Source organism: Cydia amplana, chromosome 19, assembly GCF_948474715.1.
Source record: "Cydia amplana chromosome 19, ilCydAmpl1.1, whole genome shotgun sequence".
NCBI lineage: Eukaryota > Metazoa > Arthropoda > Insecta > Lepidoptera > Tortricidae > Cydia > Cydia amplana.
Window position 1 is genome coordinate 10,597,225 of NC_086087.1, and position 22,076 is coordinate 10,619,300.

Sequence of the window (22,076 nt, forward strand, 5' to 3'; positions counted from 1 at the left end):
CGCGCCTCATGGCAGTGTCCAGGCCTGAGTCAGGAGCGTGGCTGCATGCTTTGCCGTCTCCGCACCTGGGCACACTGCTGGATAACGACTCGCTGAGAATTGCAGTGGCCCTGAGGTTGGGATGCAAGGTGTGCGACGCGCACCGGTGTATTTGCGTGGTGTTAGTTGAGGAGAACGGCCATCACGGGTTAAGTTGCCAGAGGTGCGCCGGTCGGTTCCCTAGGCACCACTCTTTAAACGAAATTGTACGGCGGGCAATGGTGTCGGCCAATATCCCGTGCGTACTGGAACCACCAGGCTTGTCTCGGTCGGACGGGAAAAGACCCGACGGGCTCACCTTGGTTCCCTGGCGAAGGGGCCGGTGCCTTTTATGGGATACGACATGTGTTAGTACATTTGCAGCGTCCCATCTAAGGCACACGGTTAAAGCGGCAGGTTCGGCGGCAGAAATAGCGGCCAAAAGTAAGCGCGCCAAGTACTCCGAGTTGCAGGGGGCGTACGATTTTGTGCCGGTTGCTGTGGAAACGGCCGGAACCTGGTGCAGCGAGGCGGGCGAATTGTTCAGGGAACTGGGTCGGCGGCTGGCGGAGAGGGGTAACGACCCCCGTTCTGGGTCTTGGCTGGTCCAACAGGTCTCCATCGCCATACAGCGCGGCAACGCTGCAAGTGTGATGGGGACTTTTGGACCGGGCATAGCACAGAACGGGTTTTAGGTTAGGTTTAGGTAGTTTTAAGGTAGTTTTAAGTAATATATGTAGGATTTTTGTTAGTTTTGATTGTGACATGTGATTTTATGTATGAATATTGTGTCTTCTTTTATTTATAATTGTAAAAATTGTATTGTAATTTTAATTGAATAAACACCTTTTTCGCAAATAAACACATCATGTACATAATTTCTTACACATTTACGGAATATGTTGTCCTTATGTAATGGGCTATGTACAAATAAAGCTGGTATACCTAGTCAATAACTATTAATGTCTAAATCTAAATAATGTCAATATTTGGGTATTTGTCCACATTAAAAAAACATATTACATTACATCTGACCTAATATCACGTTGCCGGGTCTATTGATACTGCAAACAGCCTTATAGACGCGAGAGAATTGAGATAAATACCCCAGACGGGCCGACAATAGCGACCGGATTACACGATACGGACAAAAACTAGCAGCGGTGCCACGAAGCTTAGCAAAGAGAGCAAAAACTATACACGTCATGGGCCCCTCCGTGTATAATAACCTGCCAGCAATAATAACAGACGCACCTAGTTTGTTACTCTTTAAGAACAAACTTAAAACTTGGCTTGTTGAGCGGTCGTTCTATAATATAGAAGAATTTCTGACTGCGAAATATTAACGTAAATGAATGAAAATATAAAACTACGCAAGTAGCGAATCAACTTTAATACTTAGAATACTTTGTAATTTTTGTTTTTATTATGTTATTTGACAAAGGGATGTAACGATACCGATACGGATACGATATATCGGCCGATATAATCGGCAGGCCGATATATCGGCATCACCGATTTAAATACACCCGATATCATAACAAAATGTAAACATCCCACAGTAAGGTATTTTATTGGGCAAGAATATTCTTCACCTCAATTTTAACTTGATGTGTCAAAACTTACGTAAGTTTTACTACGATAGATTACTTACTCAACGTAACAGTGAAGCTGCTATAATCGTGCTATTTTGCTAATAGGAATATATTTTTCTTTGTTTTTATTTTTTAGTTTTTCACACTTTTTAAAATCAAATGTCTATTGAACATAAGTATGTTTTATGCATATAAAGGATATAATTATTAATTTATTTCAATAGTCAATAGTCAAAATATACTTTATTCATGTAGGCCTAGCAACAAGCACTTATGAATCGTAACATACTTATAAATTATCTTAAGCTAATTATCAGAGCAATTTATTGATGTTATTATTCCATAATAATATTGGATTATTATACAAATCTAATTTAACACAAATTTAAGAATTTCACAAAAGGATCATCAAACATGAAAAAAAACTTGTATAAAAAATACTAGTCTAGAATGTTTCTAGAATAAAATCTAAATGTCAAATAAATAAATAAAAAACACAAAAGAAGTACAAACATCGGAATATTCGGAATATCAATTTCCTCATCGTTAATCAAATATACCTAATAAATAAATAATCATTTCGAATAAAAATTAATCCCACGTTGTTTTATCATTCATGTAGTCTTGTGTGGTATAATTAGTGTTGAGTTGCTCACTCGTGAGGCACCTCTTTTGTACCACGCATTTTGTTAAATCGTCGCAGTACTTCACACCGCAAAAATGTCTTACTTCACCCCTCTATTCATTTTACTCATTTACTCGCGCGCATCACAACAGGTCTTACCATACAAATCATTCAAACACTTCATTTGAAAAAACCACTCGCGGCTGAGGCGCGCGAGCGCGCGATGCGCACAAGTACTCACAACTCGCAAGAGTTGCGATACTCGCGAGCGCGCGAGCCGCTCGGTACTCGCCGACATTCAAATCCTCATTTGAGTCTCAAATGAGTCTGTTAACTGCCGAACTACAAACCTTAAAGACAAAAGGTCCACCGAGAAATTCGTTGAAGTTTCGCTCACCCCCTCACGCGTCACTGACTTCCCAGTCAAAATGAAACAATGAATTATATTTATCCAAAGAGGGAGTGAGACAGACACACGCCCAACTTCAATGTCGCCTCGCCGAAAATGACACACGAAAGACAACAAGCGTAAGCGCTGCAGGCTTTCATACATCTTAAATATGTCTTTCAGTCTATACATTAAATATTTTTTGTTGCCGTTGGAGTTTTTTGAAGCCGGAGGAACGGTCGATGCAAAAAAAATTGTAGTACCTCACCTCATTTGAAGTAAGACATTGTAGTACTTTATTTTAGAAAATGAGGTACTCATACAAACTCATTTTAAATTGATGTCCCACCCATCACTAGGTCTATTACGCTTTAGAAATAAGTTTACGCTTTACATCATTAGATAGATAGATAGATAGATAAAAACTTTATTGGAAAACCATATCGTGACAAAAAAAATTGAACTTATGATAAGAATAAAACTAAAACTTATGTCTAAGTACTAAACTAATTACTAACTAACTACATACTAGGTTTGTTTTTTTGTCACGACTGTGTAGTCGCGAAAAGGCGCCGACTCAGCATGTGCTGCAGCATTGCTGCCACAGCGCTGGTATTCTGCCGGGACCTAGCAGTGCGCGCGCAGACTCACGGTATCAACAACAACCACCAGTGACAAAAATTACTAAAAAGTTATAGAGAAGCGTTATACAAAGAAAAATGGAGAAAACATTTGTGAATTAATTTAGATAACATAAAATTTAATCAAGTTTGCGTACAAATTATATCTAATTTTAAAACAAACAAACGGACTTGGGGGCTTTAGGTATTTTCCTGCTTTTGGATTGTTAATAAATACTGTTTGAGCTTACGCTTAAAAGTGTACTTCGACGTTGTATTACGAATTGGTGGGGGAATATTGTTCCAACACTTTGAGGCTAAATACCTAAAGCTTCCTCGAAAAGCAGCTGTCTTGTGTTTGTATGGAACCAGGACACTTGCTCTAGTTGACCGATATTTAATTGCCATGGACGACCAATTTAATTTATCAGATAGATAATTTGGGCTACCAGTCTTAATAATGTTAAACAGTAAACCAGCAAACAAGTATTCTCTGCGATTAGACATATTTAACATGTTACCTTTATTTAAATAGGGAGTAATATGAGAACGTGGAGGTACAGGGAAACAAAATCTCACACAGGCGTTTTGTACCCTCTGTAAAATTCTGTGCGTTTTCATTAATAGGCAAGAGCCATATGATGTACAACAATAATTGAACTTCGAGAGAATCAGTGAGTCACAGAGGCGGATACGTAGGTCAATGTCCAAATATTGGCGGATCTTGTACAAAAGTTTCAGCCTATAAAAGCAATTACGTGCAAGTTCTGCAACATGATTTTGGAACTGCAAAGTTGAGTCCATCAGAACGCCGAGGTTTCGGGCCTCCTGCACCATTTCAACCTCATTTCCCTGTATGGCTATTTTCGGAGAAAACTCTTCAACCTTTTCTACTTGTCGCTTTGACCCAAGTATCAAACTCTTCGACTTAAGTGGATTTAAAACAAGAGAGTTCATAGATGACCAGCTAGCAACCCTATCCAGATCTTCGTTAAGACGCCTAACCGCTTCATTAGTATCGGCAGGTTTAAAAGAAATATACACCTGCAGGTCATCAGCATACAAGTGATATTTACAATTTTGAATGTTCTTGCAAATATCAGATGAATAGATTATAAACAGCAAGGGGCCCAAAATGGAACCCTGCGGGACTCCTCTGTTTACAGGTTTCAAGTCCGAAAATTGGCATAGACCATCTGTGCCCTCCAATTTAGTCTGTTGCCAACGACCTGTTAGGTAACTTCTGAACCACTTTAAGGTCGAAACTGAAAAACCATAGTATTTCAATTTCGATAATAAAATAGTTATATTAAGTGTATCAAAGGCCCTTGAGAAATCGAGCAACGTCAAAATAGTGCCCATTCCATTATCTTGGGCTGTTAAGATCTCATCGATAACATCGTGAAGAGCAGTATTAGTACTTCGACCCTTCCTGAACCCAGATTGTAATGTAGGTAAAATATTGTTGTGTTCTAGAAAAGAGATTAGCTGATCGTAGACTACTTTTTCAAGGATTTTTGACAAAAATGGTAATAAGCTTATTGGCCTTAAGTCTTTTAGTTCTTGTGGATTGGTTTTTTTTGCGATTGGTCTAACAATGGCAGTTTTCCATAATTGGGGAAATGTCGACGACTGGATAGATGTATTTATTATATGCACTATGTACTCAAGAGTAAAAGGTAGGGTTAAAAGAACCATATCCGCAGTAATTCCATCACAGCCAAGCGCATTCGACTTGATACCTATAATTATTTTAGAGATAGTTTGTACATCAACGGGAATCAGTTCAAAATTATTAGAGCCAAAAGAGTTAGATTCATAGTAGCTTAGAAGAGTGCTATCAGCATAGTCAGATCCGGGAATATCTAAAAAGTGAGTATTAATTTCATTTGGGTTATTAATATGACTAGGTATTTCAATGGATGGCGTTAATTCTGTTAGCACATTTTGCTTTAAATGTTTCCAGAGTTTTTTGGGATTTTCGATATTTATATTAATATTTTTGTTAAAGTATGCTTTTTGTTCTTGAAACATACAGGTGTTTACTAGTTTCTTTAGAGTTTTGTACTCATTTTTATCAGACTCTAGTTTAGTACTACGATATTTGGAATGCGCAATATTGCGAAGATTCATCATATATCTTAGATTAGAAGTAAGCCATGGTTTGGAGTTGGACTTAATTGTAGTTTTACGCAAAGGTGCAAAAGTATCAAATAGAAACAGGATAAAATTGTTAATTAAGGTTACCTTTTCGTCAACCGTTCTTACTTCATATATTAACTTCCAATCTAGTTGCGTTAGAGCATTATTGAAATCAGTGATGTTAATATTTTTAAGCGGTCTACTTATAAGGCTTTTTGGCAGTAACTTCGGTTTTTTAACGTTTATATCGGCCAGTACCATGGCGTGGCTATTAAGATCTGGAATGTAGTCTGAAATAACATTCGTAAGAATATCATCAGAGCAGACAATGTCTATAAGAGTTTCACTGTGGGGTGTAAAATTAGTGGGAGAGGTAACATAGTTTTTTAAGTTAAATGAGTTCAGAAAAAGCGACAATCGGTGGGTTTTTTGGTCGTTTTTATCAAGAAGATTTATGTTGAAATCGCCCATCAAAATTATTTTATCATACTGTGAGAAAGAGGTTATAGTTTCGGCTAAACCATCCAAAAAGACATCCACATTTAGCCATGGAGGCCTATACGCTGTGCCTATAACATATTTCATTTTGTTCAAGGTTATCCGTATCCACATTTGTTCAATATCCGGAATCGGTGAAATTTTACAACATCTAAAACGTATACCTCGCTTGACATAAAAAGCGACACCACCTCCAGCCTGCCGCGTACCTAGTACCCTTGGAACATGTTGGAACTTATAATCAGACAACACAGGTGCCCTAGCCTCTTCGTCATTTCTTAACCATGTCTCGTTAATGGCAAGTATATCTGGAGAGTGTCGCTCGGCGGCCACCACGAACTCATTACGTTTGGTATTAAGGGATCCAGCGTTCAGTAATCCAACTTTGAACCTTTTTATTTTAACTATTTTATATATATTATTTTATCTTTCAGAACGCGTTTCTCAGATAAAGTTGAATCATTAATACTTGAACGCTTAATTTTCTGCCAACAATTTAACACCTCATATACAGAAATAACAGCATGCCTAGGATAAAATAACCTTTCTCCCAAAAATACACCATATAAAAAAGAAACCATATATGCACGTTTATATTTACAAATATCGAGTCGTCCATGTTCACGGGCCTTACAACTAAAATAGTCAAATGTTTTTATACGGTTAAAGCAACCAGCTAAACAGCGCATTAAACATAAGAGAATAATATTGCTATTGAGATTGAGACATGTAAAAAATATTATAATTGTAAGAACGAACATATTTATGACCGAAAAATCCTGTCCAGGTCAGAGTCCGTACGAATACGATTTTTTGTCTCGCCGTGAGCTCGTCGAGCGTATATCTTGCCGTCTCGCGTCCAGATGTACCTCCATTTAGCAGCTTCGGAAGCTTCTCGTGCTCTATAGAATAACTGCCGGTTATACCGCGACAGCCTTTCGTTTACAAAGAAGGACCGCGCAGGTGTCGTTAAACCCATGCCATCCGTGGTTAGACCACGTCGAACCCTTGCAGCTCGCAGGAACTGATCGCGGGTGACGCGACGCGTGAAGCGCACGACGATCGGGCGCGATCATTCTTAAATTTATTAATAGATAATTCAGTAATATGGTTTGGAAGTTTATTATAAAATCTCACACAATTACCCATGAATGGTTTTTTAATTTTATGGAGCCGAGTGAAGGGCACTGCGAGCTTATGTTTATTTCTAGTATTAATATTATGAATTTCACAATTTTTTCTAAAATTTACAATCTTTCTATGTACATACAGAATATTCTCATAAATGTATTGACAGTGCACTGTCATTATGTCAATTTCCTTAAATTTATCTCTAAGTGAGTCTCTATGGTTCATTTTGTATATTGCTCGAATAGCCCTCTTCTGCAGAACAAAAATGGTATTTATCTCTGAAGCACCACCCCACAGTAAAATACGAGGGGTGTTCAAAATATTCTCGGTATGAGAATGAAAACAAACAAGTACGAAAAGTTTGATATTTTTATTTTTCAATATACTCCCCCCCTATGTTCATACACTTAAAAGATCGATCAATTATTTTTTTTAATCCTGCATAAAAATATTTTTTATCTTTGGTGTAAAAATGCTCCTCCACTGCCGCCTTCAATGCTTCATCATCGGAAAATTTATTTCCACGCAGATCCTTTTTAAGATTGGGGAACAAAAAGAAGTCGCTGGGGGCTAAGTCCGGACTATACGGTGGGTGAGTAACAGTTTCAAACCCATATTCAACAATAGCTGCCTTGGCAATATGAGCAGTATGGACGGGGGCGTTGTCATGCAGAAGCATAACACCTTTGGTTAACTTTCCTCGCCTCTTTTCTTTGATTGCATCCTTTAATTAACGTAGAATGTTAGCGTAGTACTGTCCTGTGATATTTACACCTTTTTCTTTATAATCGATCAGTAATACTCCTTCACAATCCCAAAATATCGTGGCCATGACCTTGCCAGCTGAAGGGATGACCTTGAACTTCTTGGGATGAGCTGAACCCTTAATGTGCCACTGCATGGACTCTTGTTTACTCTCTGGGTCATAATGATGAACCCAGGTTTCATCTCCAGTAACTATTCTTTGCAGCACCTCATCAGGATTTTCACCGCACAGGTCAATAAAATCGGAACAACAAGCTACACGCATGTCTTTTTGAAGCCGAGTTAGCATTCGCGGAACCCATCTTGCACTTACTTTTGACATATTAAGATGGTCATGGATAATATCATGTACGGTACCAATAGAGAGATTGGTTACTTGTGCTATAGATTTTACCTTCACTCGACCATCTTCCAATATAAGTTTTTCCACTTTATCAATATTTTCGTGTGAAGTAGCTACTACAGGCCGGCCAGGTCTAGGGTCGTCTTCAACACTCTCCCTTCCACGTTTAAACTCGCTTGACCACTTTTGAATGGTAGATAAAGAAGGAGCAGACTCACGGTAAACACAATCCATTTCCTCTTTTATGGTTTTTTGATTTTTACCCTGTTTAGTCAAGAATTTTATCACGCATCGATGTTCTAATTTAGTTAACATTGTCAATTCCCACATGATGTTCATGTTTGTTCAGCAATTGCAGAAAAACAAAAGAACATCTCGGTTCGAATTATACTTTTTTTTAATGTCAATGAATAAACCTTAGCGGCCAGTAACGAAAGAAATTTTAGAAGAGGTTGTAAGATATCAATACCGAGAATATTTTGAACGCCCCTCGTACCATATGCCATAATGCTATGGAAGTAACTAAAATATACTAATCGAGCTGTTTTCATATCAGTTAACTAACGGATTTTGCTCAAAATCTGCAGAACTCAGTCTATTCGAAAGAGTAGCAATATGGGGACCCCACTGGAGTTTAGAATCTAAAGTTATACCAAGAAAAACTGTACTATCAACTAATTCCAATTCCTCATCCCTCACAATGACACTTGTTTGCACATGCCTAACGTTACTACTAGTGACAAACTTAATATATTTAGTCTTTTTCTCATTTAACAATAAATTATTAACATTGAATTATTAACATTGAATTTTATTTGATTTATTAACTAACTACCAGGCTATCGATATCGGTATCGGTATCGGTATCGTATCGGCAAAATCATGTATCGTTACATCCCTATTATTTGTATTAGCTATGTAAGTTGACATGTAATCACCTATTACCAATAAAGTATTAGTATGAGTATGAGTATGATACAAGTTACCAATTTACATTAAACTTATAGAAAATATGTTAAAAGAGGACCCAAGCTTTTCCTATTAGTTACAAATTTAAAACAGGTTTTTCGATGGGCCGGCAGTGCTATTATTTGTGGTTAAGCAACAGACAAGTAGTATTTTATTATAATTATTTTCTTAAAATAATATCATTACATAATACAACAAAACCTTTTTATCAACAAGTGGGTTGTTGTAAAGAAAGCATCAGGTAGTCTGAACGGGTTTGATGTAAAATTCCCTTATGAGGTTTATTTTACAAGCATCAGAACTAATACTCAGATAGTGGTTACACAAAAATGTGTACAACCTACACGTACTAAATTCATAATTTATTTATTTGCGTAAGATAGTACATTCAGGTTCATATAAGATTATGTCTTTAATAATCATTTAAGGAAAAGTCATTCAAGTAATAGTCAAACCGTTTTGTTTTATATAAAAATTCAAGTAGTTTTATAGTGGCAATGTTTAACTTATGTGGCAAGTCAGTGCTAAGAATTGTCTCATCTATCGGTAAATCCATATGATGAAAATCTACTTAAAGGTTGACGCAATCAATCCTTTATTATGTCAATACGGAATAAATTTCAGGCCCATATTTTCATTATGTGATTTTTGTATAAATATTAACAGTCACAGTACGCCCGGACCCGCGCCGGCAGAGGTTTAAACACGTATAAGTGGTTCAAGCGAAGGCACGCAGACCTAAACAGAACCGTTTTCCCCCGAAGGGTAAAAAACGGATATTTAGGTTCCTGCCGAAGCTTGAACCACCGCTAAGGGCCTTGCCGGCTTATATGGTACCGAGGTGAAAGCAGCCGAGTGCTGGCAACCGGGCGGTATTATTACTTGAGTGGCGCGATAAATGTCGCTACTAGTTGATGAATTCGCTAGATTATGTCTGAGTTAGGGCTTGCAATCCGGATATCCGGATATCCGTCCAATTTAATATCCGTATTTAGATTAAGTAATACTACAAATTTTAAGAAAACTATCTTAAAAACTTTGAAATTTATAATAGTATTCACGTTTTCGGTTGATTTTATTTATTTGGATACATTTTTAACGTTATAAAAACTGTTTATTGAAATATTACTCCTTGATTGCCGACTCTTCGTCGATATTCTTATGCAGATCGACCTAGCTCCGTAAAAGTAACTTTGAGCGTACTTTGTACCGTGTTCTTGTCAAACATGATTTGCTGTTATTATTGTTAGCGTCCGAATACTTACGTTATTAACAAAGGGCGAACAGAACTAAAACGAGTCCAACGGAGGAGGACTTCGGTTGATATTGAACTGCCGAACGAAATGCAGTAGGGTTTAGCAGACGATAAAGAAGGTTTTAGCATTTTCTATTTGAATAAATCTGTAATGAAAACCTTGATTGACTTTAAATGCAATGTAAAATCTCAACAAGAAGAGACTGGTCTAACACTTAGAAGATATTCGATTCTCTAAATATTATCAAAACCCCTATCAAGAAATAAATTTCGCAGCGCAGACTGCCAATATTAAATTGAGGGTTGAAGTATCGCCATAACCTAGTGTCAATAACGGCCATACAAGAGTCTCTCAAACAGCCTATAGATGGCGCGACGGTTGCGTCAATGGAGCAACGTCACTGCCATCAACACGTCAAACCACTTCTTTCCCATCGTGGCCGCAAGAGGGCGCTCGTTCGTCACAACAATGGCGCCAGCATTCCCGCCAAAACGGACCAATCGGCGGCGTTCGTACCAATCACGCCACTTGCACCTCACAACGTGATTGGTCGAGGCAACTGTAACCAGATTATTGGAGGGGAGTTCGTTATCCAGCCGTTTGAAAATGGAGACCGACGTGGGCATTACGCTTTGAACCTTCATCGAAAATACAAGTGTAAAGTGATTGGTTAAGGATAGTGCTAAAAGATAAGTACTAGATTTAGTCTTTATAGTTATTACCTGTGTCCTTGGTAGATTCGCTGCTTGTTGATTTTACAATTAGTATCTAACGGTTTTCGGTTGCTTTCCTTATTGTATTTAAATAACGGTCACGTTTGTGCTTAATATTAATCTTTAATTTAGATAGCGTTTTGCATTTAACCGTTAACTATAGTGATAGTGATTGGCTTTATTGGTTAAGTGTTGTAATTCGAATAGGGTTACGAGTTATCATTTGAAATCAATTAAAGTAGGTTTAATGATTCAGTTGTTTGGTTTAAATTGATGAGTATCCTTTTAATTCAGTGTTCCTATATAATATTGCCAGTAATACTAGAATACCTAGGTATTCTAGTATTTAGTACTCATCACTTTGGAAGCTAGGTTTTCTAGATTTAATTATTATTGTGCATTATGGTTTCAATTATCGTGAATATGAAGTCTATAGTTTAATAAACGTGCATTTGATTTTGATATGGTTTTCCTTATTCTAAATTAACCTTCACAAAGTACCCTATTTGAATCTACTCTCAACTGACATATCAGCGCAAGTAGTTAAGCAATAATTGCATTTTTAGGTGTTTGCTATTAATAAATAATAGGCGTAGCGATGTTGGAATAAATGACTCTCAGGTCAGGACATTGGGTGTTGTTTCTTTATTAACAATTGTTTAACACTAGTAAATTAATACTAACTAGCGACCCGCCCCGGCTTCGCACGGGTAACAAATTATACATAAACCCTCCTCTTGAATCACTCTATATATTAAAAAAAAACCGCATCAAAATCCGTTGCGTAATTTTAAAGATCTAAGCATACATACAGACAGACAGACAGACAGACAGCGGGAAGCGCCTTTGTTTTATACTATGTAGTGGTATAGTTTGTATCACCTGTTCGAAAAACCATATCTAATCTAGTCAGGCAATTAAAGGTTGTGTATGAAATCTTTGCCGAAATTCATTTTTAGTTTTTGGAGAGTATAATTTAATTTTGCCATTACGTGGCAAATAACACAATAATTCGTAGGTACTAACTTAACTAACCTAACTTCACGCGCGGTTACACCAGCTGTATGTTTGCACTTGCACATCAACTTCAGATCATCGGCGAAAAGGTAGAACGCCATAAATAGCTTAATACTTGCTGGTACGCAGCCTTGTGTACGTAATAGTAGTTTATGTGACTGCTACATACTGAGAGGCATTAAAATACGAGTGTGGGTTTAAGAAACGAACGGTAGTGAGTTTCTTAATAGGATCACACGAGTGTTTTAATACCTAATTATGTACAGTTACATACACTACTTTATCTAAACACATACTTAAAACGAATTAAAAGATCAAATGGCGGTGAATGAAAATTTTTTCAAGCATGTCACGCATCCGTAGTTTTTTAAATTACTAGACAAAAGAATGAAGTCCCTAATCTCATGTCACTCGAGATCAAATATCGTGCGGTTTATAATAAAAAAACATACTAAATTGACGTTTCGTATCGATAAATATTTTAATACCTGTATGGATACTAGAATAGAGACCCACTTGAGTATTGACTGCTATTCCAAATTTAAACTCATAACCTTACAACAATCTATAACATTATGTACATTAAAGTACAAATTTTCCTACTACCACAGATAAGAAAGTTCTCATAGTAAATTTAGTTGTAATAAAGCTGGTCATTTCCTACGGTTTCTGAACACATTATAGAGCACTAATGACATGTGTGTAGATAAAATTGTATTATATTACACTTTTTATTAAATTCATCTGGGTTTTATGAAATAAAAAGTAAGTATTCTAATTCTCCGTTTTATCCAGATATCCGGATACTAAAATAATAAATATTCCAAATATCCGGATACGAAAAATGGGCCGATATCGCAAGCCCTCGTCTGAGTTACAAGGGTGTTATCTCGTAAGTGGTTCAAGCGAAGGCACGGAGACCTAAATAATTGGTTTCAGTCATCGCGTCCCGTTCGATACTTTGTCAGATGATAGTTTTGGTGCTATTGTTAATTAAAAAACACATCTGGATCACATGAACATATATTAGATTTTATTTATTTATTTATTTGCTTGATATGCTCATGTGACCAGCTGACGGTGATTCCACCGCGATACAACTGGCTGACGAGTTTTTTTATTAACAATAGCACCTAAACTATCATCTGACAAAGTATCAAGCGGGAGGCGATGACTGAAAAAAAAAATTTTTTTTACATGTTCATGTGACCAGCTGACGGTGATTCCACCGCGATACAACCGGCTGACGATTATTTTTATTAACAATAGCACCTAAACTATCATCTGACAAAGTATCAAGCGGGAGGCGATGACTGAAAAAAAAAATTTTTTTTACATGTTCATGTGACCAGCTGACGGTGATTCCACCGCGATACAACCGGCTGACGATTTGTTTTATTAACAATAGCACCTAAACTATCATCTGACAAAATATCAAGCGGGAGGCGATGACTGAAAAAAAAAATTTTTTTTACATGTTCATGTGACCAGCTGACGGTGATTCCACCGCGATACAACCGGCTGACGATTTGTTTTATTAACAATAGCACCTAAACTATCATCTGACAAAGTATCAAGCGGGAGGCGATGACTGAAAAAAAAAATTTTTTTTACATGTTCATGTGACCAGCTGACGGTGATTCCACCGCGATACAACCGGCTGACGATTTGTTTTATTAACAATAGCACCTAAACTATCATCTGACAAAATATCAAGCGGGAGGCGATGACTGAAAAAAAAAATTTTTTTTACGTGTTTCGGTGGCTGCCATTCCTCAACCCACCAACGGAGCGGCAGCTGACGTCCACGAGGATTCATCATACGTGGCCGTTAACCACTATAGGAGTTTTCGCCTGGGAGGCGATTGGTCATGGAAACCTGTTCGTGGCTCGCGGTCTATTCGGGGGTCTCTAGCTTTTTTGCGCTATCACAGTGTTCAAGGTCAATACAAAAATAATATAAAGACTTACCAAACATTATTGTTATAATAATTTTAAATGTGATAAGATCCAATTCAAAGTGGCGCAAAATTTAATGTAGTTGACCCTTTAAACGAAACACTTAACTTTAGATTTTATCTAATATAAATAAGGTTTACAATCGGTTGTCGTCGATGGGCGAGAGCCTTGGAGGATACAACTAAACGGAGTAGCCATTAACAGGCTTTCCCCTCTGTCGAAAATAGGCGGCCAACGGTCATACACAATGTATGGACTGACGTTTATCTGACATGGCTATTTTTACGTTACGCATACATTTGACGTTCCCCTCCCCCGCAAAAATCGGCAGACTGTTTTGTACAGAAAATTACAGACATGGCGTCTCCGTTTGATTATATCCTCCAAGGCGAGAGCCTGTCCGTGAACGTTGGTCCATTTGATAACAGCGGGTCTATTCTCAAAAGCGCAGATACGCCGGGGTAACCGAACCAATGACGGATTGATCTCCAAATTCTTACAGTACGATTCGTTCGCGCAAGTGCGCAGCGACGCTATTTTTCCAAAAGCGCTGACTAGACGCCGACGCTCAATAGACGCCAGTGTGCGGTCCTGGCCCTTAGGTATTAGATAGGATAAAAGGCGAACCACAGCATCTGCTGTGGTCTCATCTCGCGCTCGCATCTGCGTATGTAGCACTAGCGTAGACACGTAACTTAATGATGAGTAGGTAAGGCCCCACAGGCGCAGTTCCGCCAACAATACTTCAAGCGAGATGCAGTACGGAGCCTCTCTAAGCTTCTACATATAACTCTATAGTCTATCTATACATTACAAGTATTACAACAAGCGTGCGCCGGAGTTCGCAGTTCGCATACGCAGTGCCGGCCCGAGCCCTTGATCAGGGTAGAGCGAAATCGGGTTTTGGCGCCCTTCGTTGGAGTTTTCAAGCGTATTTTCCATCTTATTACGATATTCTGAACTACGGCGTTGGTGTCGCAGTGGGCCATAGTCTTAACATTCTGGACAAAACATGCGGCCTTTATTAGCCTTTACTTGCCATCATGCGCCTGTGAGGATGTGCCGAAAACTAAATGTATGGAGCCTCTCTGTCGTGCGTTGGTGTGGTCCACGAAAAGATGTAAACTCATATGCAATTAGGGATTGCAGAACCGGTACTGTTTAAAAGAACCGGGATTTTCGGTACCGGGCAAAAATGGAACCGGGATTTCCCGGTATTTTCGGTACTTTCGGGACTGCCTTCAAAAATCAGTTTTCACATCAATTTTCAGTAAAAAAAAGCGTAAAACGACCACGGATTTCTTAAAACAATAAAAAAGTAGCACAGTGAAGGTACACACTTCTTTTGTACCATAATATGTGTCTTTACGTCACACAATCATTAATATAATTTGTTTTTCCTAAACTACATGATATTTTAACTATTTTTGTTGATTGGCAAAAACTGAATTGTGGCTCAGTAATGTCATCATTTGTTTTAAATATGTAAGACGTTTTGTGAAAAAGGATTAAAAAATTGATAATTTCGCATGCGTTCAAAATGGGCTGTGGACCTTCGAACATATAATAACAGAACTATCAATACGACAAATCAAGAAATTATTATTCAGCCAGAATTATTAATTCATTTAAAATATCATTATCATATGTGAGTTTCTTATACCGTGTTTGAATTTGAATCAAAAGTAGTATTTTATTAATTACAAAATTGTCTCTATTTTTGATTCTAGTTAATATACAAATATGAAATAACTAATTGTTCGTATAAAATTATTTATCGTACAAACATTTATGCCCTTAAAGTATCAAATTACGCAATTTTATATTGTTGGCATTGTCAAACCCATTGACTTTTTTTTTTAATTTATTTTAATGTAGTGGTCAGCCGTAAAAGTATTACCATCAGCCTTAGATTGATAAAATATATTTATTTTCTTTATAAAACATGATATTTCATGCTAAGTAACAGAAAGCAGTCAAATATTGTACCGGAAATTTTAGTCCCGAAAATCCCGGGAGTACCGGGATTTTAATTTTGAAATTCCGGTTCTTTGCTTGGCTCTAAATCCCGGGAATTCCCGGTATTTTCGGTACCGGTATTTCCCGGGAGCAAACCCTATATGCAATGCATGTCACTCTGTTTTTTTATTGTGTTTCGTTAGTACTTACACTTACACTTTCTTACACATACTATCACTCTTAAATGGCTGGGCCAAAATCAATATATCAAAATGTAACAAAGTGTGTTGTATTGTTGCAGAACAACAAACACGTGGAGACTCTAGACGACGGCCAGCTGCGCGCGCTGCTGGACGAGGCCATCACCTACAAGTGCCCCAAGGACCGCGAGGGCAAGAGCAGCCTGTTCAAGGTAAACTAACAATGATACAGGAAACGTATGCACCGGCCCTGGGGTCAACGAACCGAGCTCGCGAGCATGGAAGTACGATTGTGGCTCTTCAAGCCATCCAAAAAAATCACACTTAGGGCCGATACAGACGGACTGCGATATGTATGGGAATTGCACGCCAACTGCAACGTCGGTAGAGAGAGACATTGATTTATTACGATTATTTCAATGTAGCTACTTCGATTTGGGAGCTAAGACTGACAAATTGTTTTGTTTTTCTTCCTTAAATATAATTATTTATTTATTTGTTAGCCTGTTGTGTCCCACTGCTGGGCAAAGGCCTTCCTTTCTCTGTAACTGTGTATTGTAATACAAGATTATATTACCACAAAACATCAATTGCATGAGTGCATACTGCATACTATCATCCCATAGTTACTCGAGATAAATGCTTTCATTCATGTTCATTACAAGCAATGAATTAAAACCCTCATGTATTTTACTACTCTCACTTATTAGTATATTATTGCAGAGGCCGGGAAAGGACAATTCGTGGATGAGTTTCGATTTTGTCGGACGACGCGTAGCGGAGTCCGACAAAGAAGACGAATCCACGAATTGCTATTCCTGCCGAGGCATATATAGTGCTTTTCTCCAAAAAATGCGAGGAAATAAAGTAAAATAATAATTATTTAAGCATCGAGCATCACTCAAATCGAAACTTCACATCAAAAACGTCAAAAACAATTTCCCTCTTTAATTTATTATTAAAAGTTAAAGGCACAAACATATTCTGCCATTCAGTACCATTCAATATTCGTTCATTGAAAATATAGTTGGTCAAACCAAATTGTCAGTAAATAAGAACAAAAAAACTATACTCATCCTTTTCTTTTGGGTTCTAGTACTGGTGTAAGACAAAGATAGTATGATTCTCTCTGTCTATGTCAAACTATAATAAAATTGTGCAATATAAGCTTTATGAACACGGATGAGATCCTTAAAAAAATATAAAAATAATCTTTGATTTTATTAAGCAGTATTCGCACGATCATACACGAGCACAACGGTCTTGTAAGAACGAGACATGTAAGGTCGTTTATATTACTATCTCACTCTATCCTATAGCTTGAAATGATAGCTGATCGAGTCGTGTAGACGCGGCCCGCGGCTATAATAATTGGCTGTTTGCGTTTTTTATTTAAAAAAAGTAAAAAACACTACAGTAATAAGTTATTACTGTAGTGTTTTTTTACTTCCCGTCCGCTAGAACAGGACAGCGATAGTTTTATTTTTTTAAATTAGAGTTTGACAATAAAGAAGTACTTCCGGTACTATTTTTGCTACAATAAGGTGAACATTTCCGAGCATATTGGAGAAAAAACAGTTACCTTCTTATGATAGTGTTTCGTTTTTTTATGACCGCGACATTTTCCAAACTCGTTATGACTTTTTCGACTTGATCTTTATGATAAATTGATAATTGTGATAAAAGTTCGGACCAAGTTTGTAATTACAATTATTACACAACTGGGTGCAGTCACCACCAGATATATCGGAGCGGGCAAGGTGCTCAAATATATCTGAACATGCACATTATGCACAACATCATGATGATAGGATAGGAGGCGTTGGTCAGATTTTTGTGAACTCCTTGGTTGCTCTGATATATCTGATGGTGACTGTAATTGTCTCGCTGGTCAAATCATGTTTTTAATTTTTAGTTTCAGTGTTCTTTGTACAGACGGGATAAACCTAATATTTACATTAAAAGCGAGGTGGTATTTTAATAAAAACCTATAGGGAATGCTACTTTATAATGCTACAATAATCGTTATATTAAGTGAAATCCGATAGAAAATTTATGCAGCAGAGCTAGATTTGGACTGGACATAAAATCAAATAAATGTTGCGCAACTTTTTCTGTCATAGTCGTCTTTCCGACGCATACCTATATTTAATGCGATGAGTCTATTAGCTATCTACGTAATTATGACGTGCGAATATTAGTCCATGGCGGCGTTTTTACATTGAGTAATGCGGGAGCCAGGGTTGGGCAGTATTTCAATTACATGTATTTGAAATACGTATTTGAAATAGAAATTAGTATTTTGTATTTGTATTTCAAATACTACCTCAAAAGTATTTTGTATTTGGTATTTCAAATACTGCACTCACATGTATTTAGTATTTTGTATTTCAAATACTTCAAGCTTCAAAATACATTTCTATAAATACATTTTATTAAATTCTATAATCCTAAAATGTCTAATCTCCCGTACAAGCTGTGAGCCGACCGCGAACCTCCGATCCAGCCGAGATACAATTTTCATTGGCTGGATACTGGATCTATATTAGGTCAACTTCTGCGGGGAACTTTTCGTTTAAATCTAGGGGATAGGGTCATTGCAGTAGTTTCCGTCCATGCACTAGTTTTCGACGACTTGACGGATTATCAAATATATATTTCATTTTTAATTTACTACTTTTTGCGAAATCTTCATCTTCCTCGCGTTGTCCCGGCATTTTGCCACGGCTCATGGGAGCCTGGGGTCCGCTTGGAAACTAATAATAAATTGGCGTTGGCACTAGTTTTTACGATAGCGACTGCCATCTGACCTTCCAACCCAGAGGGTAAACTAGGGCCGTAATTGGAATTAGTCCGGTTTCCTCACGATGTTTTCCTTCACCGAAAAGCGACTGGTAAATATCAAATGATATTTCGTACATAGTTCCGAAAAACTCATTGGTTCGAGCCGGGGTTCGAACTCGCGACCTCCGGATTGCAAGTCGCACGCTCTTACCGCTAGGCCACCAGCGCTTCCTTTTTGCGAAATATCATTGTTATATGTAGACAGATATATTGCTTAGACGCCTTAGACATAAGGATTGAAATCAGTCCAAATTTGTGCAGGAATGTAGGTATATATTCAAATTTCGTCAAGTGGACGTAAACTAGAGCTGGACGAAAACTAGCGCAATGACCCTATAAGTTTATATGAAAGGATATTCGTTAACGTTAAAACTAAATGCTAAACAAAAAAATAAATAAAGGTATATTTTGTAATTGAAATACATTATTTTAAACACTGTAATTTGTATTTTGTATTTCAAATACCCGTCACCAAAGTAGTTTGTATTTTGTATTTCAAATACTTTTAAAAATGTATTTTGTAATTTGTATTTCAAATACGTGGAAGTCAGTATTTTGCCCAACCCTGGCGGGAGCTAGAGAGTCGAGCGCCGAGCTCTCGGGCAACCCAGCGTAGTGTGACATCCAGACCGTAACCGCTGCGGCATCCGCAGTTCTCACTGATACTGGTTACCTCAACGCGAATCGCAATCGGAACGACGCTCCAGCTCGGGGCGAGTGCCAGTGCCACCGACCGGACGACCTCCTTCCGAGCCTGGCCTGTAAAGCCCCCGTGTTTGCGCAGCGAGAATACCGCCCCGGGATTCTCCGTATGTGGCACGCAACTAAATACTCTAATTACTTTCTCTAGTCTGCTTAATTTTAACAAAATATATGAAAAAAAATTGTGCCTTAAGTTGGCTTTATATAGTTTGTTGCAACTGGTATGTCTAATGTAAACTTATGACAGCTTGAGTTACTGGCGTCTGCATTAGCTTTCAAATTTAAAGTACGACTACGAATACTTCTTAGACTTTACACTCTTCTATAATCTACTTTGATGTTAGCTTAGGGTCAATTTATTAGGAATTAAAAAAAAATAGTGCCGCGAAGGTATACGCAAGAGTTGCAGACGCATTATCACTACGTCTCATGCGCCGGTGTGGGGTTATACCTTTAAACTCCTGACATAACAGTTGTTTTATTTCCTATCAAATTGGCAAAACACCAAGTCGCTTCGTTAACTATTGTTGGTCCGATTGGAGCTTGGCTGGCTCTAGCTTGCAAGCCATGCAGCTTGCCAGCAAAACCTTGAGTTATCTTGCGTTGTGATCTTTGCCATTAATTTTTAATGGCCACAGTTACTCGTGTGCATTTCGCTCAAATATGACAACGCAGGAGATACGACTTTGTGGTAATATTGTGAAATGAATTCATTTTATAGCTCTGAATTCAAATGTTTTACCTCAGTTTTGTTGATTTTGGCCAGTTGCTCATGCGGAAAATATTGACAGGAAACCCATTATTGTATAATGGTGTGTGATTTTTATTGTTTCCGGAACACACTAGTAAAACACGATTTGGTTGTGAGATTTTAGAGGTTTCAGTCCGTGTAACAGTTTGGATATCAAAAAAGATAGTGGACAGGGACATTGACAAAGTATAGAAAGCATGTCGTGGATGAGCTTAGTCCTCCTTAAACAAAAATTGAAAGGTAGGTAAAAGAAGAAGAACGCACGAACGAAACCATTAAACACAAACACCTTACTGGGTCAAAAATTTATTGAATAATAAACAACAACTGATTATTAACGCGTGACTTGCAAATTGCAATGTGTTATATTAATATTAATGCTCATCATTATTTTTGCAATACAATAAACTCTGTAGAATCAACTTAATACGATTTCCCACATAATATGCTTTTCGCTTAAGACGCGATTTTTTACTACATTTTAAAACCGTAAAGACAAAACTTGCAATATGTAGCACATAGTTGGCAGATCCGGTCACAAAAGGTTACGAAAGGTTACTTATCTGGCTGTCTCAGCCAAATCCGCAATATGTAGGTGTGTACGTACATAAGTAGGTAGTTAGGTACAATAGGTACCTACGCGATACGATGATTGGCGCCGGCTTACGCAATTACCTACATTACTGGGAAATTATAACAAGCGTTTTATTATTGTACTCAAAACTGGCATGCGAATGTGAAGAAAATGCGACATTTAAGTTTGTACCTCGAACTTGACTATCTTCTTATCGTTATCTATTAGTGGCAACTTTTTCTAATTAGAGTAATTATCTTACTAGCAGTTAAAACATTAACTTTTAATTTAATTATCTTAGTATTCTAAGTATCCGCCTTTGATCAATCATATAATATTAATTATTACAGTGATTCACAATATCCATGCTATTACTAATAGGAAAACAAATGAATACCCGGTGTCAGTTAATCGACTGTAACTTAGATAAGCCTTTATCCTTGTTAATGTTTCCATAGGTTTAGTCAGGCATCCAAATGGTTATTTTATCTTAACAACCGTACCTATCTTTCGAAGGAGCTATGACATTTTCTCCACCAGGCGCCACCGGAAACCAAATCTGGGCATCGGTAGTTAGTTGTAGAGTTAAATGACTACTAAGTTTATGAATGATAATCAATTGTTACCAACCGGATAGTCAGGAGTTCAAGCTTTCAATTCTTAAACACAACAAAAAATCAACTCAGTTCAATAGGAAGTTCGAGGTAGTAGGTAGGAAGTAGGAGATAATATTTGACAAAACAGTCAGAAAAGTCAACCCAGGATATACTTCTCCGAAACCTCTCTAGCTCTGATTCATTTCAAGTCATAGAGTCATGGTAAGATCCTAATAGATGTGATTTTCGCGTGCGTCCGTGAGGGTCAAAATATAGGCAATGCGACACTATGATTGGTCGAATTTATTTGTCGCCCATCATAAATTAATAACCCATACTAATTTATGGTGGGGAATAAAAAAAAAGTGAGACTGACTCCTACTGAAAGATACGTAAGACTATCCCGTTCGG

General features: G+C 37.5%; 1 protein-coding gene across 1 annotated transcript in view; it reads left to right on the plus strand.

Moving 5' to 3' along the window:
* Positions 1 to 22,076, plus strand: part of LOC134657161 (uncharacterized) — a 56,244-nt gene that overhangs the window by 18,846 nt on the left and 15,322 nt on the right. Inside the window, exon 2 of the mRNA XM_063512714.1 lies at positions 16,300 to 16,410. Coding sequence (XP_063368784.1) covers positions 16,300 to 16,410 — 111 coding nt within the window. The remainder of the gene's footprint in view (positions 1 to 16,299; positions 16,411 to 22,076) is intronic.